General features: G+C 37.3%; 1 protein-coding gene across 2 annotated transcripts in view; it reads right to left on the bottom strand.

Annotated features, from left to right (window-relative positions):
* The window catches only part of fstl5 (follistatin-like 5), a 150184-nt gene that overhangs the window by 39599 nt on the left and 86453 nt on the right, over positions 1-24132 (bottom strand). For both annotated transcript variants that reach the window (XM_079892244.1, XM_079892245.1), the window contains exons 6-7: positions 15536-15732; positions 10837-10957 (exon numbers count right to left, since the gene is read on the bottom strand). In XM_079892244.1, coding sequence (XP_079748370.1) covers positions 10837-10957; positions 15536-15732 — 318 coding nt within the window. The remainder of the gene's footprint in view (positions 1-10836; positions 10958-15535; positions 15733-24132) is intronic.

Consider the following 24132-nt stretch of genomic DNA (forward strand, 5'->3'; position numbering starts at 1 on the left):
TTTATACTGGCTTTTATGCGGCATTGCATCTTTACACTGAATTTTGAACAGAAACAGAGCAGCCTTAACTTGTCTGTTGCCAAATTTACACTGCAAAGGTGGCAGAGAAGTACTTGTGAAATGGCATTTTAAAGACATCTTTACACAGTTGAGTTAAAGTGACAGTTCACATAAAAATGAAACTTCTGTCATTAATTAAAAACCCTCATGACATTCCAAACACGCAAGACCAAATTATGATATTTTTGATGAAATAGACAACAACTCAATTACCATTTTCAAGGCCCAGAAAGGTAGTAAATACATTGTTAAAATAGTCCATGTGACTACAGTGGTTCAACCTTAATTTTATGAAGCGACGAGAATAATAATAATAATATATATATATATATATATATATATATATATATATATATATATATATATATATATATATATATATATATAAATGACTTTATTCAACAATCTCTTTCTTCTCGTCCGTGTAAGTCTCTGTCAGTCTCAAATATGGTTTCCTTCAAGTTAGGCAGTTTTTATCACGCTGATGCATTCAGAGATATTCGTATTTTATTCGTATTCATATTCAAGATTTCTTATTTTCAATTTAGTTTGGCTTTAGTTAGTTATTTGATGCTATAAAAACGGGGATGTGACATCATAATTGACAGCTGTGATTGACAGCGTCTCATGAAGGCACCAAAAGGCTTTTTTCAGGATCTTCGGGAGGAGATTGGAGATTTAACTTTCAGTTCTACATTTCCATAACTGTTTATTTCACACCAACACAATGAGGTATTCTGCAGTAAACTGTACTATTTTAGAAGCTAATTAGTAAATAAATATTATGAGCCAGCTAGCTAAAGAACAACAAGCCTAACGTAAAAACAAGTGACCGTTAGCTCATAGCAGTTGCTAATTCTTTTGTCTACTAATTTTTGTCTAAAATGAGGATAACAAAAATTAAACAATGACTAAAAATCCATTCAAGTAATCCAATTCTATATGAGAAAAGCAGAGGTGTGTTGCATTAATAACTAGTTGCTGACATATTGAATGTATGTGTTAAACATAGGTGTTAACCATCAATTCTAGGATGCTAACCTAAAACAGACTGCATGAGCTAAAGATTGTTGATGTTGCTGTCCACCAAAAATTACATTACTCGTTTTTTTTAAAGTTTTTTTTTTACAGTAAACAATGCATTAATAAGTCACTTTTTAAATATGAATATGTGGTTAGCACTGCAGTTGTATTTATCTTATTTGAACAAGTCTTCAGTTTTGCTATAATCAGCAGACATCAAAATTGGAGCAGTCAGGCTACTTAAAAAAAGAGGATTGTTCTTGCGATTGATTCTGCGGGAGTGTGGTACCAACTTGATACCGCAGCTCCACTTCAATTCAAGTGTTTTAAAGGAACTTCAAACATATTTATCTATCACAGTCTATCCTGGGATTTTGTAAGCAAATGAATTAATGCAAGGATCAACAATTGATTGTGAATTCATCATTGATTGAGAAGTTGTTGCTTTCAGTTCAAAGGGTTATGGGTTCTAATATGTGAAAATATAACTTTTTATTTTAATAAACCAAAATGGCAGCTCGACACCAGAGGTTGTACATTAGAAGTAAGGACCCCTGTATTTGCATTTGCAGGACTTTTGAGCCATGGAAAACCTAGACAATATGGAGCATGTGTCTGAGCATGAGAGCTGAATTTGACATTGTTGCTTTCCACTAAGAATGTAGTGACTCTCAGCAAAACATTCAAAAATTTCCATTTCAGCACCACTAACACAAAACAAAAAGACAAGCTCAAGCGGTTTTAAAAAGTGGTGTGGACAAAGAGAATGAACTCTTGCTGACTTACCAGATCGGGGCTTTTAGAACAGTATGGGGAAATGAGAGAATAATATGAGGTACTCAGAAATCAGATCTGAAAAAAGCAGACTGAATTTGGAGAAACTAAACAGCCAATGTTAGTCAGTAAATGTCCTGTGTATCAAGGCAAACCTATTTATTTTTAAATTTCCTTTCTCACTTGACATCTGTCAACCAATCATTTTATAATAGTGCTGTCAGCTCATGCCACATTAGATCAGGAAATGCCAGTAATGGGAGGGGGGAGGGGGGGCAATTAAACCTCTCATGGAGTGTATAGACAATACACAAAGGCAACAATTCAATCTTGATATTTTTTTCTAGGATTCCTATAATTCCATTTTTGTCATTACTTAAAGGTGCTCTAAGTGATGTTGGGTGACGTCACTTCTTGTTGATGTTCAAAGTATTGTCAAAACGGAGGCTAGCTAGACCCTCCCTCCTCCTCATCCGCGTACTAACCCCCCAAACCCCACCTTAAATCCTTCTTGTCGGTTATTGGCTGGAACAATTTGTTATGTTTCGTGGTGTGGGTTAGCCCAGTTTGTTTTTGTTGCCGTTTGTGGAGCCTGGGGTGTGTTCAGGGGACAGGCAGCAAGCGGATAGTGAGGAGATGTTTGCTGTATGTGACAAAAAATGTTTTGGCCTAAAAAACGTGTGCCATCACGTAGAGCACCTTTAAGGTTTTTTATTTTTTTATTTCTACAAAACACAAAATTTAATTTTACAGAACATCTGAGCTTCTACCTTTTTCTATACAAAAAAGTAGAGATTATTTCTGCCAGACACCATAAAGGACAAAAAGCGACATAAAAGTATCATGCAAGTGGTCCATGTGACTTGAGCTATACAATTGTTCAAAAGTTTTGGGTGTATTAATATTTTAGAATCCTGAACACACACACGCACGCATGCACGCACACACACAAATATTATACACAAATGGTTCTATATATGTCCTTTTTGGACCTTCAAATTGGGGTGAATCATTCCTTTAAGCATGGCTACATCTTCATCTTTTTACCCTATTGTTATTGGCAAAAATTAATCTGAACTCTCATGAATACAAAAAATAAAGCCTGAATGCAGTAAATCAGTACAAGTACAACTACCTTTCAAAACAGACCATGTTTATGAGTGAGCTCTAGAATTCAGTAATTTTTTTCAAGCCATTCAATTACACTCTTTTGTGTCTAGTAGATTTTGAATTTGCTCCATGGCAAGGCACTGCATTTTACAATTCCATGTAGGATTGAAAGACAAATGGATTTTTCAGAACAAGGAATACAAGTGAGAAGATGAGTATTTGTTAGGTGGATGTCAGTGTAGGAAACAAAAAGAGAGAAAGAGATTATGGTATTAAAAACACCCAGATGCAGCCTAAAAAAATATGGTGCACCAATCCCAATGCAAGACTACATATAACGTGGAAATAGTATGGTTGGTGCTGTCCAGGCATTTAATCCTCAGTCATTGTTTGTGATTAATGACAGTGCAGCAAATACAGGTTTTACCCCTCATTTAGCGCACGTGTAGCAGTTGAGTAGACTTTCCCTCAGGGCTCGACCATCTCTCACAGCAGCAGCATGAGTCTTTCCCATTACAGAGTGGTGATGCTTCTACTGCAAGCAGAGCTACAGTTATTTCAACTCAGTGAGAGAAATCCCATGCACACAGCAGCAGAATACGTTTTTTAGTCCTCTTTTAGGGGGTTGTTTATCGCATGGCCCCCCAACACGCCTGCCCGCTACGCCACTCCCCCAAATTTTTTTAACAGTAGTGTAACTTTCTAGCTGCAAGCGTCAGTTAAGGGGATTTCTTTGAATTTCAATTTATTTGAATTTTTCGGTTACACTATATTTTGATCGACAACTTTAAAGGAGCTGTATGTAAGAAATGTATTTCAATTAATCATAAAATGGCCCTGATATGTCACTAGACATTAATAAATCATGTTCATTTCAAATACTTATATCACTGACAACAGTAGTACGGCCAGGATATTGTCATTTAAAAGTTATAGTTGCAGCCCTCAACTGATGTTGATGTTGTCATCTTGTGTTTTGGCCTAAAGCGCCACCCTCCACCTATCTACCAATCACGAAGTCAGTAGTGTTTGGGCATCCGGGTTGCCAGCTCTGCTCTAGTTACCACAGCTGCAGCTCCTTGTAGCAGCCTACGTTCCTGCTGGATCCTGCAGCATATCTGGCAACCTCGAGTCAGGGGGGAGGGGGAGGGGATACAGTGATTGCAGTACCAGTTTTGGCCACAATCTTACATACAGCTCCTTTAAATATTCTGTTGACTATAAGTAACATTGCATGTCAATAACATGTCAACTAACTTTCATTACATGTCATTTGAGTATTAGTAGACTGGTATGGTTAGTAAAAAAAGTTGACACGTACTTGCAAAGTTACTTTTAGTCAGTAGAATGTCTGTTGGGGGACCATCAAAATAAAGTGTTAGCATAGTATATTAAGCAGAGAGTTTACTAAAACTCTAATAAAAGTAAGTTGACATGTAGGTGCAACGATACTTATAGTCAACAGAATGTCTAAAGGGACCATCAAAATAAAGTGTTACTAAAGCCACGTTTCCACCGAAATTACCCAGAACAATTTGTCCCAGGAACATTTTTCCCCCAGAACTGTTGCTTTCTGTTTCCACCGCGGTCTAAAGTACCATGAAGATTAAACAAATTAGTCCGGTGACGTAGGAGAGCACGCACCGCTACAGATTTTTAAAAATGGTGGTTTAAATTTAAATGCTGCGTGGAGTCAACCAATCGAAATGCGGCATGAACTCAACCAATCAGCATGTTCAGCGCCCAAGTCCCACCCCGAAAGTTCCTGAACTTAGAAAAAGTTCTACCTTGCAAGCAGGGACTTTCTGAGGGGCAAATCTTTACCCCGAACTTCATTTAGACCCTGGTTCCTGTGGATGGAACACACAGAGTACCACCCCAAAGTTCCTAGTTCCTGGGGAAAGTTCCTGAAGTGGAAACACGGCTTCAATTTTCTACCTTACCTCCAAATTTGAAATGCTTATCGGCATCTGTTTGCAACCTGAGTTTAAATTAAATCATATTCAGGAATTGAACGGGAATGTAAATGTCTTGACATTCTCAGTCAACCCAATTCTGAATGGCACACAACCCTGGAATGAACACAACAATTCGAGAGTCACACCTGTCAGTCCCAAGCACTATGTAAACACAGCTAAAGAGAAAACCAGAGGAACACCAAGATTTCAGTCATTAGACTTTAGAACTGCTACTTTAGGATAGTTTACAACATACAATGTAAAAGCTCAAGAAAACAACAACAGACCCTTTCCAACAAGCAGCGATGCCGTCAACGGTCTTCAATCATAATTACCAGCTGCCCTTCCATCAAAAGTCATGCTCCGCTCTCCGCCGCCCATCCACTAGTACATTTATGAGTCTGTAAGGCTTCTGTGATAGCTGCAGAATCTTTTAAAAGTTGAAGTCATTGAAGTCAGATGGAATAAAACCTTTACTGTGACCCAATCAATGTGCGAGACAGGCAGTAATAGAAGCTGAAGAAAGGCTGACTTCACACCACCTGTGAAAAACACCATCTCCATGGCATTTGTCAGTAGAGACACTGGAGATGCGCTCATATTAGCATGCCATCACAGTACACATACTTCTAATTGGAGCTCATATACAAGAGGGACTGTTCAAGAAAAAAAATGGCATAGACTCCTGGTTAAATTTGATTAATTAAAGCGCATTTCACACCGTATTACAGAACTGTGAAACTTTTTTTTAATCTATCTTTCTCTAACTCGCCACCTTGTTTTTTTTTCTCACTTCCCATATGGCAATATTTAAAAGTCGGTATTGCCTTTCACCGAAGTCAATTTTGTTTCAAGTGAGGCACTGTTTCTTATCACACAATTCTCCACTGCCAATGATATTGAGCGGATCCTGTATTTCTGTGTGTGTGTGTGCGAGTGTTTGTCTGTTTAGCAGACAGAGCAGGTGGATTGACGTTCTCTCCGGAGGCATATCAGCCCTGACAGGTGAAAGGAACGGCATTGTGGGCTGGCGTGGCGTTAAGTAATTGCCTTCTGACTCCACTGGGGGATGTAAATAGTTTGAAGCATGAAGCATACAGATATGCCAACTGAACAAACCAATCATGATAAAGAACCACGTAGACACACCAATCACAAGTAGGAGCAAGAGTAAACAAGAGTCAAAAGCAGAAAAATGACAGGAAGATTTGTCATTTTTTAACACATTGTTGGCTTCAAAAACTTCCCCAAACAATATATAAGAAGTTTACACAAATGTAACTTTCTTTTAATTTGTATTTCAGACATTATAAGAAACCCTGAAGTAATTCCTAACTAACTAACAATCTGATTACCTTAAGTCAAGGTATATTTTACCAGTGCAAGCATAAACATGTTAAGGAACCAATTTGTGAACAAATCTTTTAGGCTAAACCAGTTCACAAAACCAGACTAAATTATTTGTTCGCAAAATGGATTGACTGATTCAACCCAATCGTTCCATCCAGTTTTGGTTCAGCAGATTCATCATTCAGATTTGGAAAACGTATTTCTAAACTGATGCTGAAATATATGCAAGATATTTCCAGTCCAATTTTCCTCATGCTCGCAGAGCCTGTGAGATTCATACATGTTGAGAACCGAGCCTGATAAAAAAACATGAGTATACGTTAATTATAATTACTGCTATGAATAAACGAGTCACATGTTAAGCCTTAAATGTGTGAACTACTCAAATAATTAAGAAATGAAAATGCTCTCTAGTGCCAGAGAAAAGGGCCAGAATCGGAGTAAACACATTTAGCATGTCTCTAAAACTTCTCATAGACCATGTGCTAATTGCTGCAATGTGGAATCGAGAGGGCATGAAGAACCCAGACAGCATCTTTCAGTAATGTACTTAGATGCAGTGCAATTAGAAAGTTTTTAGGCTGCATAATTTACTTAAACACCGCATAAGATACCTTGCCCAGCTCTTTTAGATTCCCTTGCCCTCCATTTTACTTTAGGAAGACCAAAGACTCTCCAAACCAAAACTGGACAGTTTCATGCTTTCATGGGCTGTCACCCTCCATCAGGACTGAGATATATACCCATGTGACTGATGTACACCCGGACCTGGAGAGTTTGAACAACACAAGTCAACGCTGACAAGCTCTGTTCACATCAGTAAATCCCATCAGACCAGATTCAACCTTCCTTATCATACCAAAGTGTGCTAACCCCATCAGACCAGAGTCTACTACACCATAGTGTACATTTACCTCCATATCAGACCACCAAGATCAAAATCATGCAAGAGTAAGTCTGAGTTATTCATGTGAAATAATAAATCATTCATGCAACAAATGAATGTTAAAACCAGTCAATAAATAATGTTGTTTACAGATTTTCAGCTGCATCTCCTGCATCACAATATCTCACAACAGACAAAGCCAGATCAAATGTCACAATGAATACTGGAGAAACAGCTGCTTGACTCACACACACACAACAATTTTATCACTGGAGGTCAGGTAGCTGTCTTATTGACCGTTACTGTTATACATTATTGATGGGCTGTATATAATTAGCCATAGTTTTTTAAAATCTTGTAAATTATAAAAATAAGACACCATTCTGTTTTGGAAATCAGTCCGTTTTCTTGCTGCAGTGTCTGTGTATAAATTGCAATACATAATACAGTACATCACATCATGAACAAGATTAATGAGTTTCATTCTACGAATCAATTTCTGATATGGTTTATTTGCATCATTTTGTATTTTATCGCTGTATGTGGGCTGAAACAAATTACATAGAACGGTGAAACTGCTCACAGTAGCATTAACCTCTCCATCTTGACTACATTTGACTACTATCTCACAGGAGACAGATCACTGACTTTGCTTCTATCAAAAGTTGCCATATTACATCAATGCTCATTTGCATAAAGTTAAACTTTTCTCAACTCAACTTTGTTGGACATGCCCATTTTAAATGAATGATTCCGTGTTGCTTTAATGTTGCAGATCACTATCAGTGTGAATATACATGGAGTGAACAGGGTCAACGAGGGTAGAAGAGGACTGAGAAAACATATTGAGAAAATGGTTTAGAGCAGGTGCCCATGTGATGGAAAAAGAGGCCAGGATCTGGTGAACCTGAGAAGCTCATATCAGTGGGTAAATTTCACACTGAAGGTCGAAACTGACTAAACACATTCACATATTCACATTCTCATACATGTCGTGGCAGATATCTAAAGCACCAGCTCACAGCATGAACTCTAATGCTGTTGGTACAACCAACATGCACTGTTTATAAAGTAGTATTCTTCAAACTCTTCAAAAAACATTTGTTCAAAGCATCAGGAGCTGGAAACAGAAAGTGTGAAGGAGTTCTCTGAAGGTGCCTGACAAAATGTCTTGTAATCTTTTTATCTTTAAGTTTAGAAGAATAGCAAAAGTAGCAATACAATTTTTTTTTTTTTTTTTGCCTGTAGGGCTGTCCCCACCTCATCCAAACTCCCGCTGAGATCGGAGTAAATGCACAGAGTCAGACAAAGGCAGAGATTCTCATTCTAAAATCTACTTCCTGTCTGAAAAGCTGCTTTTTGCTCAAAAACACAGTGTGTAACAACGGGATTCTCGGAAAAGTGCTCTATGCATTATTGTCCCTTTTTTTAATTTTATCCCATCCTAACATGAACAAACAATGAACAGCTTTACTTTTATTAACTAACGTTAACAAAGATAAATACTGTAACAAATGTATTGCTCATAGTTAGTTCATGTTAGTTAATACTGTACATTAGCATGATAACAAATTAAACATTATTGTAAAGTGTTATCTATATATGTTATGCTAATTATGCTAATCAAGGCTGCATCCTTTTTAGCGCAATTTTCCACCGGACAAATTGCGATTGTTAACTCATGATTTCTGTTCTGTGCGTCTGTGCGCACCAATCTTGCACTTCTATCTACTCCTCAACCAGACCACCTAGAGACTTCGGGTTTTCGGCATTATGTTAAGGAAGGTCTAATCTCGGGAACGCACAAAAAAAATCCAGGAAAAGATTTACTATCTCTTAGTGTTGTGATCCCATGAGGTGAGAAAATTGCGCTTTAACACTTTAAGGTTCATTATTTAACAACCTTAGTTAACATGAATGAAGAATAAATAAATAAAGAATATAAGAATGAACAATAATTCTTCAGAATTTATAAATCTTAATTAATATTGATTTCAACATTTACTAATACGTTATTAAAATCAAAGGTTGTATTTGTTAACATTAGTTGACTAACAGTGCATTAACTAGAACAAGGCTCAGATTAACTTTTCTCCGGCTCAGATTACTGAGGTCAGTCATGTCCACCTCTTCAACATAAAACATCTTTTATCAGCTTGATTACTATAGGCACTCCATGGACTCTGGGCGTTCATCTACTTTAGCAAAATAACTTAGTTTCCAGGCTGACACAAATGCTCTATACCAAATGTTACTTGCATCTTGAGTCATGCAGTTAATTAGTGTGCCTCAGTTTCTCTTCAGCAAATCCGTTAATGAGTACACGAAAGAGGAAAATGGTACTCAGGCCGCCACTGTTCAGTGGCTTACTGAAAAATGTGACTGTAGACTTCAATTAGAGCTTAATTAGGATCCATTCACCTTTACGATGACCGCAAGATCTGACTTTCTAACAGTGGGTTGTCAGAGTCACAGTCCATTTCAGAGGCCGTTGACCCAGTGGAATGGACTAACAGAGAAATGTCACTTCATTACATTTCATGCCAATGGTCTGAACTTGCTATGAAGAGCAGGGCTGGGATCCAAGAACCTGGATATTGCAATATTTTACTGGAACCTAATGATTTTCATGATGTTTGGCTCTGTTCACAGTTTTTTAACGCCACTAACGGAGCACTGCACTGAAAATGAAGCATTTTTTTTTCCTACTATGGTCAAAGTCCAAAGTAGTCGATTGCCGAGTTCACGCGCATAGGTTTAGTACCTATGATCACGCGCGTGAACTCGACAATCGACTACTGTAGACTTCGACCGAAAACAGGATGTAAATACAGGTATGTGCGCTGGCTGAATTAACATCACTTTTATTCATATCTTTCACATCTACTGCAGTCAGATTCACTCGTGTTCACTCTGAAGGAATCACTCACATTGGCTGGGCACTTGTAATGACACATCAAGGATGTTAAGAGGCTAAAAGCAGGTTTAAAACTTGCCCCATTGAAGTCAACAGGGTGCAAATTTTAAAAAGAGGATAACACGGTGTAGGCAACACCGATTTTTGTCGTTGTTCTCTGTACTGACAGCACTCCAAATTTACAAAAGAATTAGCTCAATGTTAAAATTGACCGGAGTTCTCCTTTAAGTCCTCAGTAGTTGCAGTTTGATTCGTGAACAATTGACTGAGTCAGCTGAATCAGTAAAAAAACGTAAAAATCGATAACAACAATAACAAAATATCTGTCGTTAACCAACTTGACTTGACTAAATCAGTGTTTCTCGACTTACTGAACTGCAAGTCATTACTTTCATCATGTCTAATTGGAATAAGAACGAGAACAGTTAACTTCCTCACACGTCCAATCACTAATAAAAAAGAGACTAATCTACTTCCTGTGAGAATGAACACATATCCATATCCAAAATATCCAAAACACATATCCAAAATATTGCACAATGAAAATAAACCTGCTCACATCTGTAACCGAGACTGAAAATGTGTTCAGTTTCTTCATGAAAATACTGCAATTATCCATTGTGCTATTAACAAATGACACTGAAAATAAGTGTCACAGTTACTGAATGTGCATTCAGCCATGACGGTGCTAATTATGCAGTTGAAAATTTCTCTCAGCTTTGTTCAATTTCAACACTTTATCAAAACCCAACACTCACCAAAAGCTGCGTAGAACTCCTCTCTAGTTAGGTGTTCGTCATCGGTGACGTCGTTAAATTTGAACAGGTCGAACAGGGTGCACTCTGATGCCGTCCTGCTCAGACCTTCCTGCTTGATGACCTGCATGACAACAAGATTAAAGATCAAAACATGAAAGAGATTAAATCCAGAGCAGCACCTACTGTATAACATGATTACTTACCAGCACAAATGTGTTTTGTGCAGTGAATGTTGCACAAGGAAATACTAACAAAGGATGTTCACATTTAAGGACATGTTTGTTTACACAATTTTGGTGCCGTCTTGGGCCTCCACATGACGTCTGATGTAAAATCTCCATCCTGAAGCAAAACTTCTCTAGTGTACCATTCTGAATAATTAAAGATGTGATTCCTATCTGCATCAGACATTGTGCATCCTGTCGGCTGGCAAACATCCAGAAGTGAGCAAGATTTTATAACAGCCTTATGCTGGAAAACATGAGGGATTACTGTAAAACGTTCTATCATACATTCATCCATGCCAGAAATATCTGATAGTAATTACAGTTAGAGAAAGAAAGCTGGAGGGATTTTTGATAATAAATGTTAGGGGTTAGATTCACAGTTAAGATTTGGAAAATGTCTTGAGCATATGCGGTATGAACAATCATATTTAACTTGGTGACTGATGGTCAATGGATTCAAAACTTACCGAAAGTGATATAAACAATATATATTAAGTGGTATATATATATATATATATATATATATATGATGGTATATATATATACCATGTCCTGAAAGCTTTAGCATACCTAGTGCTAAGACTGACCCACACTGACTTATATTACTAAAACCAGACCTGTGTGTTCAGATTCAATCCTGTCCTTTTATTATCTGTTGCCATCTCTAATCTTCTTATAGAGACTTGATAACAGCACAGAAACTGACTCAACACCTTCACTTTCTCCTCTTTTGCTTTACAGTGTTGATTTACCATTTACTTCGAAGACAAACCAAACAAACAAGCAAACTTTCAAACGCTGAAATTTGTTGATGTACCTCTCTGATATGCATGCCGCATGCTACAGGCGATGTCAGCAAAGTTTTCCATAATGAACGACTCTCTACATCCAATCCACCGTGCTTAATGAAATCCCAGAACAGCTTTAGGCATGTACTTATTCTATCCCTTTCAAATATAAACACTTCTAGATGCACAAAAATGCAGGATAAAGTTAGTTCTGGAAAAAAGTTTTTAAGCATCATTTGTTTGAAGATGCAACTTTGTAGTGAAGCACACATTTTTAAAGTGTCTTAAGCATCCAATTATGTTTTGGTGGCATTATATACAACGTACTGTATATTTTAAGGCTTGGTATTAAATATATAAAAATTTTGCATTAAGTGGTTTCCAGAATGACACTATGGGCCCTATTTTAACGATCTGAAAGTATCAAGCGCGAAACGCAAGTAACTTTGTGGGCGGGTCTTGGGCGCTGTTGCTATTATACCGGTGGGATAAATGACTCTTGCACCCGACGCAAATCTAAAATGGGTTGGTCTGAAGTAGCTTCGTTATTCATAGGTGTGGTTTGGACATAATGTGAAATAAACCAATCAGAGTGACATCTCACATTCCCTTTAAGAGCAGGCGCACTTGTTCCATGGCGGATTGCTATTATAACGGCGGATTTGCCAGGCGCACGACAGGAGCGGAGACCGACGTTCTCGTCAGGGCCGTAAGAGACAGAGAAGTGACATTGTATGGGGATGGGAGAAACCCACCCAAATTAACTTCGGTTAAACAGGCATATAAAAATTTGGGTAAATGTGTAAGCTTGATTTATGCCTATTTTTTCATATCTTCATGGACACAACAATGATTTCCCTTGTGTGTTAATATTTTTCCTTGTAATAATGTATGGTTTTCTAAAAATGAGAACTGCTGCGTCTGTGTGTAGATGAGAGAAGCAAAGTGCATGCGCGTTGTGCACACGCTACATTGATTATGGCCAAGCATGCCCCCTAAAATAGCATATGAATAACATGCGCAACGCGCCACTGACTTTAGACTAGGTTTTTCCTGGTCTGTGGCGGAATTGTTTTCTGGAACTGCAAAATAGCACCAGGGAACGTTTGCGCCGGAACACGCCTCCTCTTTGCGCTGAACTGCCCCCGGGAGCGCAAGTTCATTTCCTAATTTACCGACATGCGTCTGTGGAGGGAAAAGTCCGCTGTGCGCGGGTGCAAAATAGGAATGATACAGTACATGCGTTGGTGTACAAAATCAATTGTGCTGGGTGCAAGATAGGGCCTATATTATTTTAATAGAAATAAATTATTAAATATATGATATGGCATCAATAACAATACTCATTCATTAAGTCAGAAAGGGTTCATGGACTGTCCCTTTACTTTCTGCATGAATATCATTCCAGGTGTACCAGAAGACCTACAGATTTGAGCAGAATACTGATAGAGTTTAATTGCTCTATTAGAGCAAAATGCTTTGATTTCGCTGCAAGGCATTTCACTATATGTTCCTATTCCTAACAACTTTTCAACCTTGCAGTAGCTTCATGTCAAAAGGCCAAGCTTTTGTATTCAGGGTCGGTCTGAATTTTCAGTTTTTACATTGTCTTCGATCTGCCATGCATGAAAAGAGATCTATTCTTCTTCCACTGAGAATGAAGAAATATGCAAATGACATGAAAATATTGCACAATGAAATTGAAATGGCTCACGCCTGTAACCGAGAGTGAAAGTGCGTTCAGAGTTTTCTCTCTGGAGAAATATGAATAAATTCATATTTTGCTCATTTTGCTATGCACAGTATCTCTATGGACAGGTGTAATCTTTCTGCCGCAGGACAAGATAAAGCACAACTGACCTGGGATCAGTTTATGAACAAGTTATTAAAATAAGAGACAAGCTCGCCTGCTCATTTGCCATTTCAAATTAATTCAATAGAACGTGGGAAAAGTGATCCCCAGCTATTTTCATAACATATCAGATTCAAACATTAGATATTGCATTATTGTAAACAAACTAAAACAATGTGTATTTGCATAAAGGCTTTGATTGGACTTCATAATTCCTTTTTTAAACCTTAAAATAGTACACCCAAAAATGAAAATTCTGTAATTACAGAGTTATATAGATAATTACATTATCATTTACTCACCCTCATGTCTTTCCAAACCTGTATGACTTTATTTCTTCTGTGGAACACAAAAGAAGATATTCTGAAGACTGTTGATAACCAAACAGTCTGTTCCCATTGACTTGTTTTTTTGTCCATACAATAGAAAGTCAATGGGAACAAAAACTGTTAAGTTAGCAACATTCTTTAAAATATCTTCTTTTGTGTTCCACAAAAGAAATAAAGTCATACAGGTTTGGAAAGACATGAGGGTGAGTAAATTCCATCAAGAAAACCCATAACATTTGAGCTGCTTTTGAGAAATTGCACTCACAAACCCTTATTTCCTATGTTTTCCCTTTTCTACACTCTTGCAATTTCAATAAAACCTCATATACACTATTGGAAAAAAGGGGGTCAAGACAAAAATATGACAAAATATGTAGTGGACATTTAATGGTCTTGACCATTTTAATCACAAAACACTAGTCAGGAAATAAGCAATAATTGGACAAATACTGTAGATAAAGCAACTTAGCACCTTTGTTTTCTTTAATTGTTTAAGATGAGTGGGTAAACTTGCAGACAGCTTTTTACAGAATGAAAACTCAGTGTTGTTCCACTCAATGTTGATGGCTTAAAACAGTTCATGAAAACAGTTAATTTGAGTTTAATGTGAGACCAGGGTTCAAATCTGGAATATGACCAGGCCAGCCTTGATGGACTTGTTCTCAAGTGACTTCTTGATTGTCTTTGAAATTTGGGCAGGAACATTGTCTTGTTGAAAAATAATATTTGATCATTGATCATTTGGGAAGCAAGCCACTCTGCAATATTATCCTGTACTCCAAAGCATTAAATTACTTTTCAGAGTGAAGCTCACCAATACCAGCAGCTAAAAAAGGCTCCCCACACAATGACAGCTCTTTCTCCATTATTCATTATGGTAGAGATGCATTTATTATTAGATGCATTTATTATTATATTTCTCAGCAGATTTTTGAAGTCACGATCTGGAGCATCACCATGCAACTCCTGTTTCATCGTGATTCTTCACTCCACACACAACTTCCCATATTCTGCCGAAAAACTTCAGTCTGTCTTTGAAGTTTTTCTGAGACAAGCAGCAATGGCATTTTAAGAAGTGCATTTGCTTAGATTTGGCTAATTTCCTGACCAGTAATTTGTGGTTAAGACAGTATATATGTTAGCAGCTAATTCTACCTTGGTGACATATAATTCAGCATATCATAAATACTCAGATGTTTTACATTTGCAAGGCATAAAAACATGTATGAAAGATTAAAACAGCAAAGGTTTAAAATGATAAATGATAGCTCACTCAACAGGCCCAAAACACCCTGACTCTGGCCTCAATCCATCTTTATTGTTTAGCCCTACAACATCTCTATTTTTCTCTTTTATCAGAAAACTGACCACTTCTGTTGGTTTGAAAATGGTCATTAAGATGACAGATACACGTTAAGAAGGTCAAAAGACCCCACTTAAGTATGTCAATTAAACGGGTGAAAGAAAAGAGACTGATTTTGTTATGACCTTGAACTGTCTTACCTGTGAGAGCTCACTGCTGTCAACTCTTCCACTACCATCTGCGTCAAAGCGCTTGAACATCATGTCCACCAGATGCTTCCTAGTTGCCATATCCTTCTCATGGCTGCCATGGTTACCAGAGGTCAAGTACCTCTGAGCGTGTAAGTCCAACATCTTGGTCTTCAATTTTTTATAATCTCCCAGACGACAGTTATCATCTGTGAAGAGTGGGAGAGAAATGGTGGTCAGATCAGTGAGGGATATGGAGATGGATTCACGGTTCTGCAGCATTACTAATTCATCAATACTGTGGCAATACAAAGCCCTTTTTACAAATGGTCATGTGAGGAATTCTAACAGGTCTGTCATGTAAATAAATGATGAGAATTTGCAGATTTGGTGGATCTCACAAGAAGAATCAGACGAACTTGAGGATTTCCACATGCATTTTCATTTATACATTTGGTAGGCACTTTCATCAAATGTTAATTATTAGTGCATTCAAAGCATATGGTTTAACATCCTGCATTCCCTGGGAATCAAACCCTCAACCTCTTTTATATAAATATTAAAAAAAAGCTATTTTCTGTGAATGTGTGAGACTTCTGATTCATTAGCCGCTATAGGCAAATAACTAGAATAACAAAGTGCAGTAAATGGAAAAACTATTTGTCCTACAAACGTAAAATAATATGATAACAAATACCAGTTTGCAATATCAAGCAGCATACAACTAAAATAACAGGAAGCGAAAGACACCAGAAGGCTAGCGCATTTAAGTTACAGTTGGCTGCGCCTGTTCTTTATGTTAAAGATAAGGTGGATACAACAGTTCAATATACATGAAGTTAATATTGAATACCTTACATTTTAGATACTGTATTGCCACTTATTTTGTCTGTTTTGTTCCACCAATGCATATTAGTTCCAAACAAAACCTCTTTACTAAAACAGAACCACTGTACATCTCAGAGCAACACAATTTAGTTTAATGTTTATTTAATTCTGAATGATTTGGCATTCTGAATGAATGATTCAATGATTCACTTATTTAAATCCTGAATAAATCAGCATTTTTGAAGAAAAAAAAAAGGTTGAACAAATGATTCAGTAACTCATAATAACAGTCTTGTGTTTCATTCCTAAATAATCAGCGTTTCTGAACAAATATTTTCAATAAATGATTCAATGACTACCAACTGGTGTAACTATGTAATTTGAATTACATGAACAGCATGCATAAATTAAAGGTAGTACATAAGATGATAAACACAGCTATTATAAATCTTCAAACAGCTCAATCATTAAGCCTATCAACAAAATGACAAAACGCCATACTGCTGTCCCGACAATGCTAATGGGTTGCAGAAGAATCGCTCTGTGTTACACAAACACAGTAGAGGAGGACAGGCTCTGCGCATTATTCTAGCATTCGTGTTAGAGAAAGCACTGGAAAGGTGACATAGGGACTTAAAACAGTTGCTGGAAACAATGGCTGGGAAGTCTTGTCAAAAAGCATTTGACAATATTTGAGATGTTTTTGTCGTTATATGTAGCTCATGTGGTGCAGTGTGGCTTCTTGTGAGAATACCGATGTTGTTTCTGGGGCATAAGAGATGGATAATGAAAGGCAGAAACAGAAATGAAAGCAAAAGAGGGAGAAAGAAAGAGGTTAAGGAAAAGCAGCTGGTTTTAAAGACTGTCAAACTAGTTTCACTGACAGATGTCAAGTCATTCACAGCTCATCTACACATGACTGCACCACTAACTGCAATGTGTGTGTGTGATATACTGAGATATATGGATATACGTGTGTGAGCCTGGTGTTGTGTGCATGCGTGCTGATCAGCCAAAGCGTGCCACACATCACAAAATGGCCTCTACTTTGACAAGCCACTGTGGCAGGAAAGCATCCTTCCCTAGAAATGTCAGAATGAATAAAAGATAAATGGCTGTCTACCGACTACCTTGCCCAGAGGAGATGAAGGTCAGTGTCATCAAACCTATGTGTGCGTGCACGTTTGCACACATGGCACATTAGCATTCCCATATTTTGGCTCGTGGCAAATGAGGAACTGCATGTCTTCTATCATATTCCTGAATTGCAGATGTGTGACTGGGGGAATATTTATACTGCATCATCCACCTGTGATTTGACAGCTGTAGAGTTCCAGCAATGTTGTTATACCGTGCAAAAGGCAAAATTCTGAAATGTGTGGAAAACTGGAGATTTCTAGAATCAGAGCTACATGAATGAGCAGCATTTCAACAGGAGCCTATCCACGTGTCCTTTGATTTTTAGCGTGGACTGAAGCTGTGAGAAACCATGTTTGTGGGGGAAAAACGCACCAAAGATTCATTTGCAGTACATATATTATAGTGACACAACTGGTTATTGAAAAAATAAGGACTGTTTCCGAAAACAGAAACCCACAGTATTTTTTGGGGCTTTTGTTTACTTCAAAACACATTTTTCTTGTGATCTTAACTTGAAAAACACACACAAAAAAACAAGCTACAGTATTTTGTGTTTTTCTTTTGTTCTGTTAAAAATTAATTATTTGCAACATCTATTGTATATTTACTGTAACGGGATTTCAGGGCTAAAAGTTTTCAGAGTTTCAAGAGGTCGATTTATTTTCCCAGAAACAGTTTGAACAATCAAAGGTCCAAAAATAACTTACTGTACAATGCAGTCAATATGTTTGGATATGTATATGAAATTTAGGGATGCAAAACTAGTAAGCTGAGAATTATTTTCATGTTACGGCTGATAACCAATAAATGGCAGATATTACAATTGTATACTATATTGTCTGAAAAAAAAAAAAAAAAAAAATTTATATGCATTGTATATGTATATATGAAGAGTTCAGATGCAAAAGCCTCTAACTGCCATCTGAAATTTTCTTCTAGAATGATAATTTCTATAAAGCTTATATATTTAAGTTAAGTAATTTCACTTAAATGACAATTAATAGGTAATTTGCATTGCCATTTAAGTGAAATTATTGAACTTAAATATACAAGCTTGATAAAAATGATCATTCTAGAGGAAAATTTCAGATGGCACTTAGAGGCTTTTGCATCTGAACTCTTCATATATATATATATATATATATATATATATATAAGAATCCACAATCTCTCCAAGAATGCTGATTTATCTGGGATACAATCACAAGTAATTATTCAGTTCCATTCTGATTTATTTGCATACCACACAAGATAAATGACTTCAAAGCAGCTTTAAAAGAGGACAGTGGTAATTGCTCGGACTGGCAGTTATGTTTTAAGAGAACATTGACTGGACAAACACCAAAAGTACCACTGTCATGACATTCCTGTCCACTGTTCATGAGATTGTGCATCTTTTCATGGCATATGCCACTTCAAATGCTCAAGTTCATAATATGAAGGAAAAAAACGGTATATTAAATAATGATAAATTACTTGTGGAAAAGCATAATAAACTAAATAAATAATCTGTTCTGCATTAGATGCTTATATGCTTCATATTTTATAAAGAATGCTGAAGTGAGAGCCAGTACATAAGGTATGTAGGGTGTTATACAAAAGGTGGATGAAACGTCTACACAACAGCAATAGGTTTTACTTATAGCAAGAACAAAAATCAGAAAGGCATTGTTTCCAACTGATCTATCTATGCATTCTCTCTCCAACTTTCTCCCACAGAGGAGCACATTTACTAAGTTCTTCAATGACCTTCCTGTCTTTATTTGTTCAACCTTCATCCCTCAGAGAGTTTCTTATGGATGAAGGCTATTAAATATATATCCGTCCTCCAATGTACGACACAACCGAGACCTCTAGTACTACAGAAGGTCACTGATAATGGACCGATCATGCAACGGTTTCTCATCTCAGTAAACACACACGTGAGCGCCAGGTCCGGTGGAAATAGCACTCCATCCATGTCTAACAAGAAACCAGATTCATCCTCTAGTGTGATCCTGAGTAAATGATAGTATGATGCCATTGCTCACATAGGACGTGCAGTTGATGGTTGTGACCCGTGGCCCGGCAGCGAGAAGCGTGCTATGGCTGGTTGCCCATTCTGATGGGAATTTTGGGTCATCATATTACTTTGCAAAAGTGAGAAGCTGCGATAAACAAGTTTGTGATGGGCAATTCGAGACACGTAGACAAATAAAAGTGTTAGGCTGCATGTGTCTAGCTGTGGCAAGCTGCTGTTATTTATAATTGGGGTAATAATTTATAGGATAGAGCGCTAAGAAATTACGTCACAATATGCATTCGCCTAAATATAGCCCTGAACAATGATAGTTCACTCCTTAGACCACACACAATAAATCTTTCATTTAAAACTGTTTACTAATTTAAATGGACTCTCCCTCATGTCATTCCAAACTAGAAAAACCGAACCCCCTCCTCCTCACCCCCAAATAAATTTTTTGAGCACAAAATCAGAATATTATAATGATTTCTTGAAAACAAGGTTTCGTCTAGCCTATATTCAAAGTTCGTCCTGACATCTCTTGTTAAAATGGCAGTCTTTGAATTTAACTTTAATTGTATGTCCTTACATTTAAATTCTATATTCTGCTTGCTACCTCAATTCAAATTCAGAAAATAAATCGGAACGTAAAAAGCATTCTCAGTTCAGTTTCATGTGACATCAGCACACAACCCTGCACTTCACAGTTTGCCTATGTGCCAGAGCCTCTTAAAACGGTTCAGAATATCCATATTCTTTGACAAGCATTACACAAATGCAGCATTGAGCACAAAGTAATTTAGCACAAGCCATAAAACCACTCAAGTGGCCTGCGTGGTTCACTTTGAAGCAAAACTTGACACGTCCAGGCTGCCCAGAGGAATGACACAGAAAAAAGCATTTGATCTCTCTCCATTTGAAATTGGTTTAGACGGCCACCTGCATTCATATCTGCATGTTTGATCCACTTCGTGTGATGTATGTGACCCTGATTCACTTTGAAAACCACACTGGTAAATCTAGATAGATCAGATGAAATTCAGTCCTGTCAGACGGTGGGTTTAATATGGTGGAATTAATAAAAACAGCTTGAGGGCTTGTTAACATTAACAAGCCAATTTTATCATTTAGATAATTCATTAAGAAATAATAATAAAACGGGCATAAAATAAGTCATTACTTTGGGGGAATATTACAGATAAAATATCATTACTCAGCTGAGATCACTCAGCAGCACCTTTAATGTTTTTTTTTCTTCTTGGCCTTCTCCACTGTTTCATCACTTACTCACCTTCATATCAATTAAAACCTGAAACCTTCTGTGGAACAGAAAATTAAATATTTTGAAGAACTGTTTTTGTACATACATTGAAAGACAATTGGGTCCAAAACAACACTGGACCCCTCCGACTTTCACTGTAAGTAATAAATAAATAAATTCAAAATGAAAGTTTCACAGAACAAATGCATCCATAAACATTTGTAAAGGCACAAGGGTTGAACTTAATCTCAGCTGAGTAATGATATTTTATCTGTAATATTCCACCAAAATAATGACTTACAGCCGAGATCTTCAGCACTGCTCCAGGGGACATATGCACTGTCCTGCAAAGTCCTAATCAAAGTGTATAGAAAATCAAAGCATTCTTGGTTTCATTAACTTATCTGTCACACTAATATTTAGTTTGCTAGAACTCATGGGCGTCAGTTTGGTTTGAAATGTGCTGGGGACAGAGACGCATTCGGAAGTGCATTTTCAGAAGTGCTGGGTACAATGACGCCTGGGTACAATGAGGTCATGTTTTGAAAGACGATGTCCTGTAGCTTACTAATGTAAATAAATAAAAATGTATACAAAAATGTGATGATGTCCGACTCGATTTATGAAGAAGAAAGCCTTAAGTTTTCAAAAAGCATTAGACATATGACCCACTATTCTGCTTCATAAGTACCATGTTGACAATATGACATGACGTGGTTTAATGTACCTAAACAATGATTACCAAATTTCTCTCTCATATTGCTCCTCATACTGAAAACGTTCAAAAAAATCGAACCAAAAGTAAAATTATTATGGACGTAATCTGACATTAAGCGTTTCTGCTTCATTAGAGCCTATTGTAAGGAAAAAGCTTAACGTGGTTTAATGTACCTAAACAACGATCAATGATCCCTAATTTTCTCTCTCATATTGCTCCTCATAACCACTGAAAACTGTCAAAAAATCTAACCCAAAGTCCAATTATTATGGACGTTATCTGGTACAAAATGACTCACCGAAATCGACGCCTATGCTAGTACTACAGTCTGTATCACCACAGTGAAATTTTCGCTCTGTTGTAGAGATGCCCTGTGATCATCCCAGATCGGTGCAACAGCAGTAGATCAGGGTCTCTGTGTGCTGACTTGCCTCTCTGTTCTCAAAGTACATCGCTCTACATGCTCTATACATCAAATACACACCCGGCTTCAGTCTCTGCTTCAGTCTGAGGTCACTGATCCCAGTCTTTAAGGGCACAAGGCCAGTGCCATTGCTGTCAAGTTCTGGCGCTGCAGAAATGGACGTGTGAACGCAGTGGGCTGTAAAGTCTGCTCTCTATCTCTCTCTCTCTCGCTGCGCCTGACCACCTAACATCTCGCTGGAGAATTTCACAGGGAGCGCATTCAATAACAATCTACCTGCTGCTGGATATCCATATGAGTTGTTGCAATGACAAATGTACAACTCTCTGGCAGCCAGGCTATTATTCAGGCTCTCCCAGTGTGAAAACTTTGCATTTGCCTTAGTGTTTTGTCCTTTTTCCTCTTTCGTCTTCATTGTTTTTGTCTCTCTTTGTGTCTCAGTAGTGCTGCTTTATTCTACATAAAGTAAGTCATCTTCTCCAGCTGTCTACCTCTCGTTTCACCTCTAATTTGATTTCCACACTCTCTTTTCTCCTGTCACAGGTTCTTTCTATTCTCCTTTCTTACCCCTGTCCCTTTATCTCTGATTTCTCACTTTCGCAGGCACTGGTACACCTTTGAGGAGCTCATTACCTGCCGGTAGACGCGGATGTGGCTTCTCTTCAGGCTGGAGGTGACAGTGACATTAAACAGCTCAGGGTCTTATTATCACTCTTCTAAAACCGTAACAGAACAATCTCTCTCTCCTTCTCCCTCTGTCTTGAGCTGTAAGGACCATAACAATTTTTATATATTTATTTATTTTTTGAATTGGGAATGTTCTGAAATGTCGAGTAGGCTGCACACATTGGTAAACGTAAATTGATTATTTTGACAAATACAGTAACTGCAATTTAGCACTAAATTACATTTTTTAATAGAAATAGAAATTTATATTTATTTGATAAAATCAGTGACTTATTCATAAAGAGTCACTTATTTTGTTTTTGAGTGAATCAGTGTTTTGTACTTTTTAGTATTTATCATATTTAGTCAACCTTTTTCCTGTTTTTGTTTAGTCAAGTTTGAGTCGACTCTTCTTTTTCTGTCAATGATATTGCATGTTGATATAGTCATCATCTCAACTTACTCATGGGAGAAAAAAAAAACTTGTCGACAAACATTTTCCATCATAGTTTCCGTTAATGAAACACTAGAACAAACACACTTGGAAACCTTAGATTTCTATAGAAACTTTAGCAAAATTGTTTGTAATGATGCAAAAGTGAATCAGATTTTACAATGGAATTCAAGGTCATAGCACCTGCTGAGATGGTTTGTGTGGGGCATTCAACACCATATACAAAAACACAGCTTAATTTTGAAGCATGCAATGTATGCAGGCTATATATTTATTTAATTAAATCTCAACATTGGCAGTTTTATAATGCGTAAGGCCGCATCACACTATCAATTTTAATTTGATTGCAAAGCCCTAGACTCAAGTAATGCACACATACTACAGTCATTTTTAGCAAGGTCGGTGGAAGCGAAACTCACAGTTTAAGTGCTGAAGGTCCCGTACACACTTGGAGGAACTGAATTTGACAGATATAACGAGTGAGAGGCTGACAAGGCCGTCTCGTCAAGAGGAAAATATTTTGGCAAGGCTCGGCTGAGCCGGCCACCCTGAGGGTCAGTGACAGAGAGAGACTAGATATGAGAGGAGGACAGAGAGATTTCTTAAGGCTCTGCCACTCTTTTCTTCTGTGTGGGGCCCTTTTTTGGCACTGGTATCAGACTGAGTGGTGAAGAGTTGCTGTTGGCAGTAGCTACCATTGAGGAACAGAAGAGATATAATACCTGATAACATCAGCAGAAGAGAGGAAAAATGAGACAAAGACAAAGAAAGACCATCTTTTGAATTTAGAATGCATTTTTGTCAGAAGAAGCAACAAAAAAGCATCCAGATCTTATAGTTTTTGCCAGCAGAAGGAAAGAAACAATCATTTTGAATGATCAGGGCGACAAACCAGGTGTCTTCAGTAGTATAATATTCATTTGAAGAAACATTTATGCAACTATAAATGCTCACTTTGATATTAATTAACACTAGTGCCTCTTACATTCACAGATGTACAAAATAGTGTTCTTAATATATATTAATCAGCAAAATTTTGAATTCTTGAGTTGGAATGTGAATTGAATTGAATGGGAATGACAGGAAAAGAAATTCATTGAATTGCAATTCACAGAA

Source organism: Squalius cephalus (assembly GCF_949319135.1).
Source record: "Squalius cephalus genome assembly, chromosome: 14".
Classification (NCBI taxonomy): Eukaryota; Metazoa; Chordata; class Actinopteri; order Cypriniformes; family Leuciscidae; genus Squalius; species Squalius cephalus.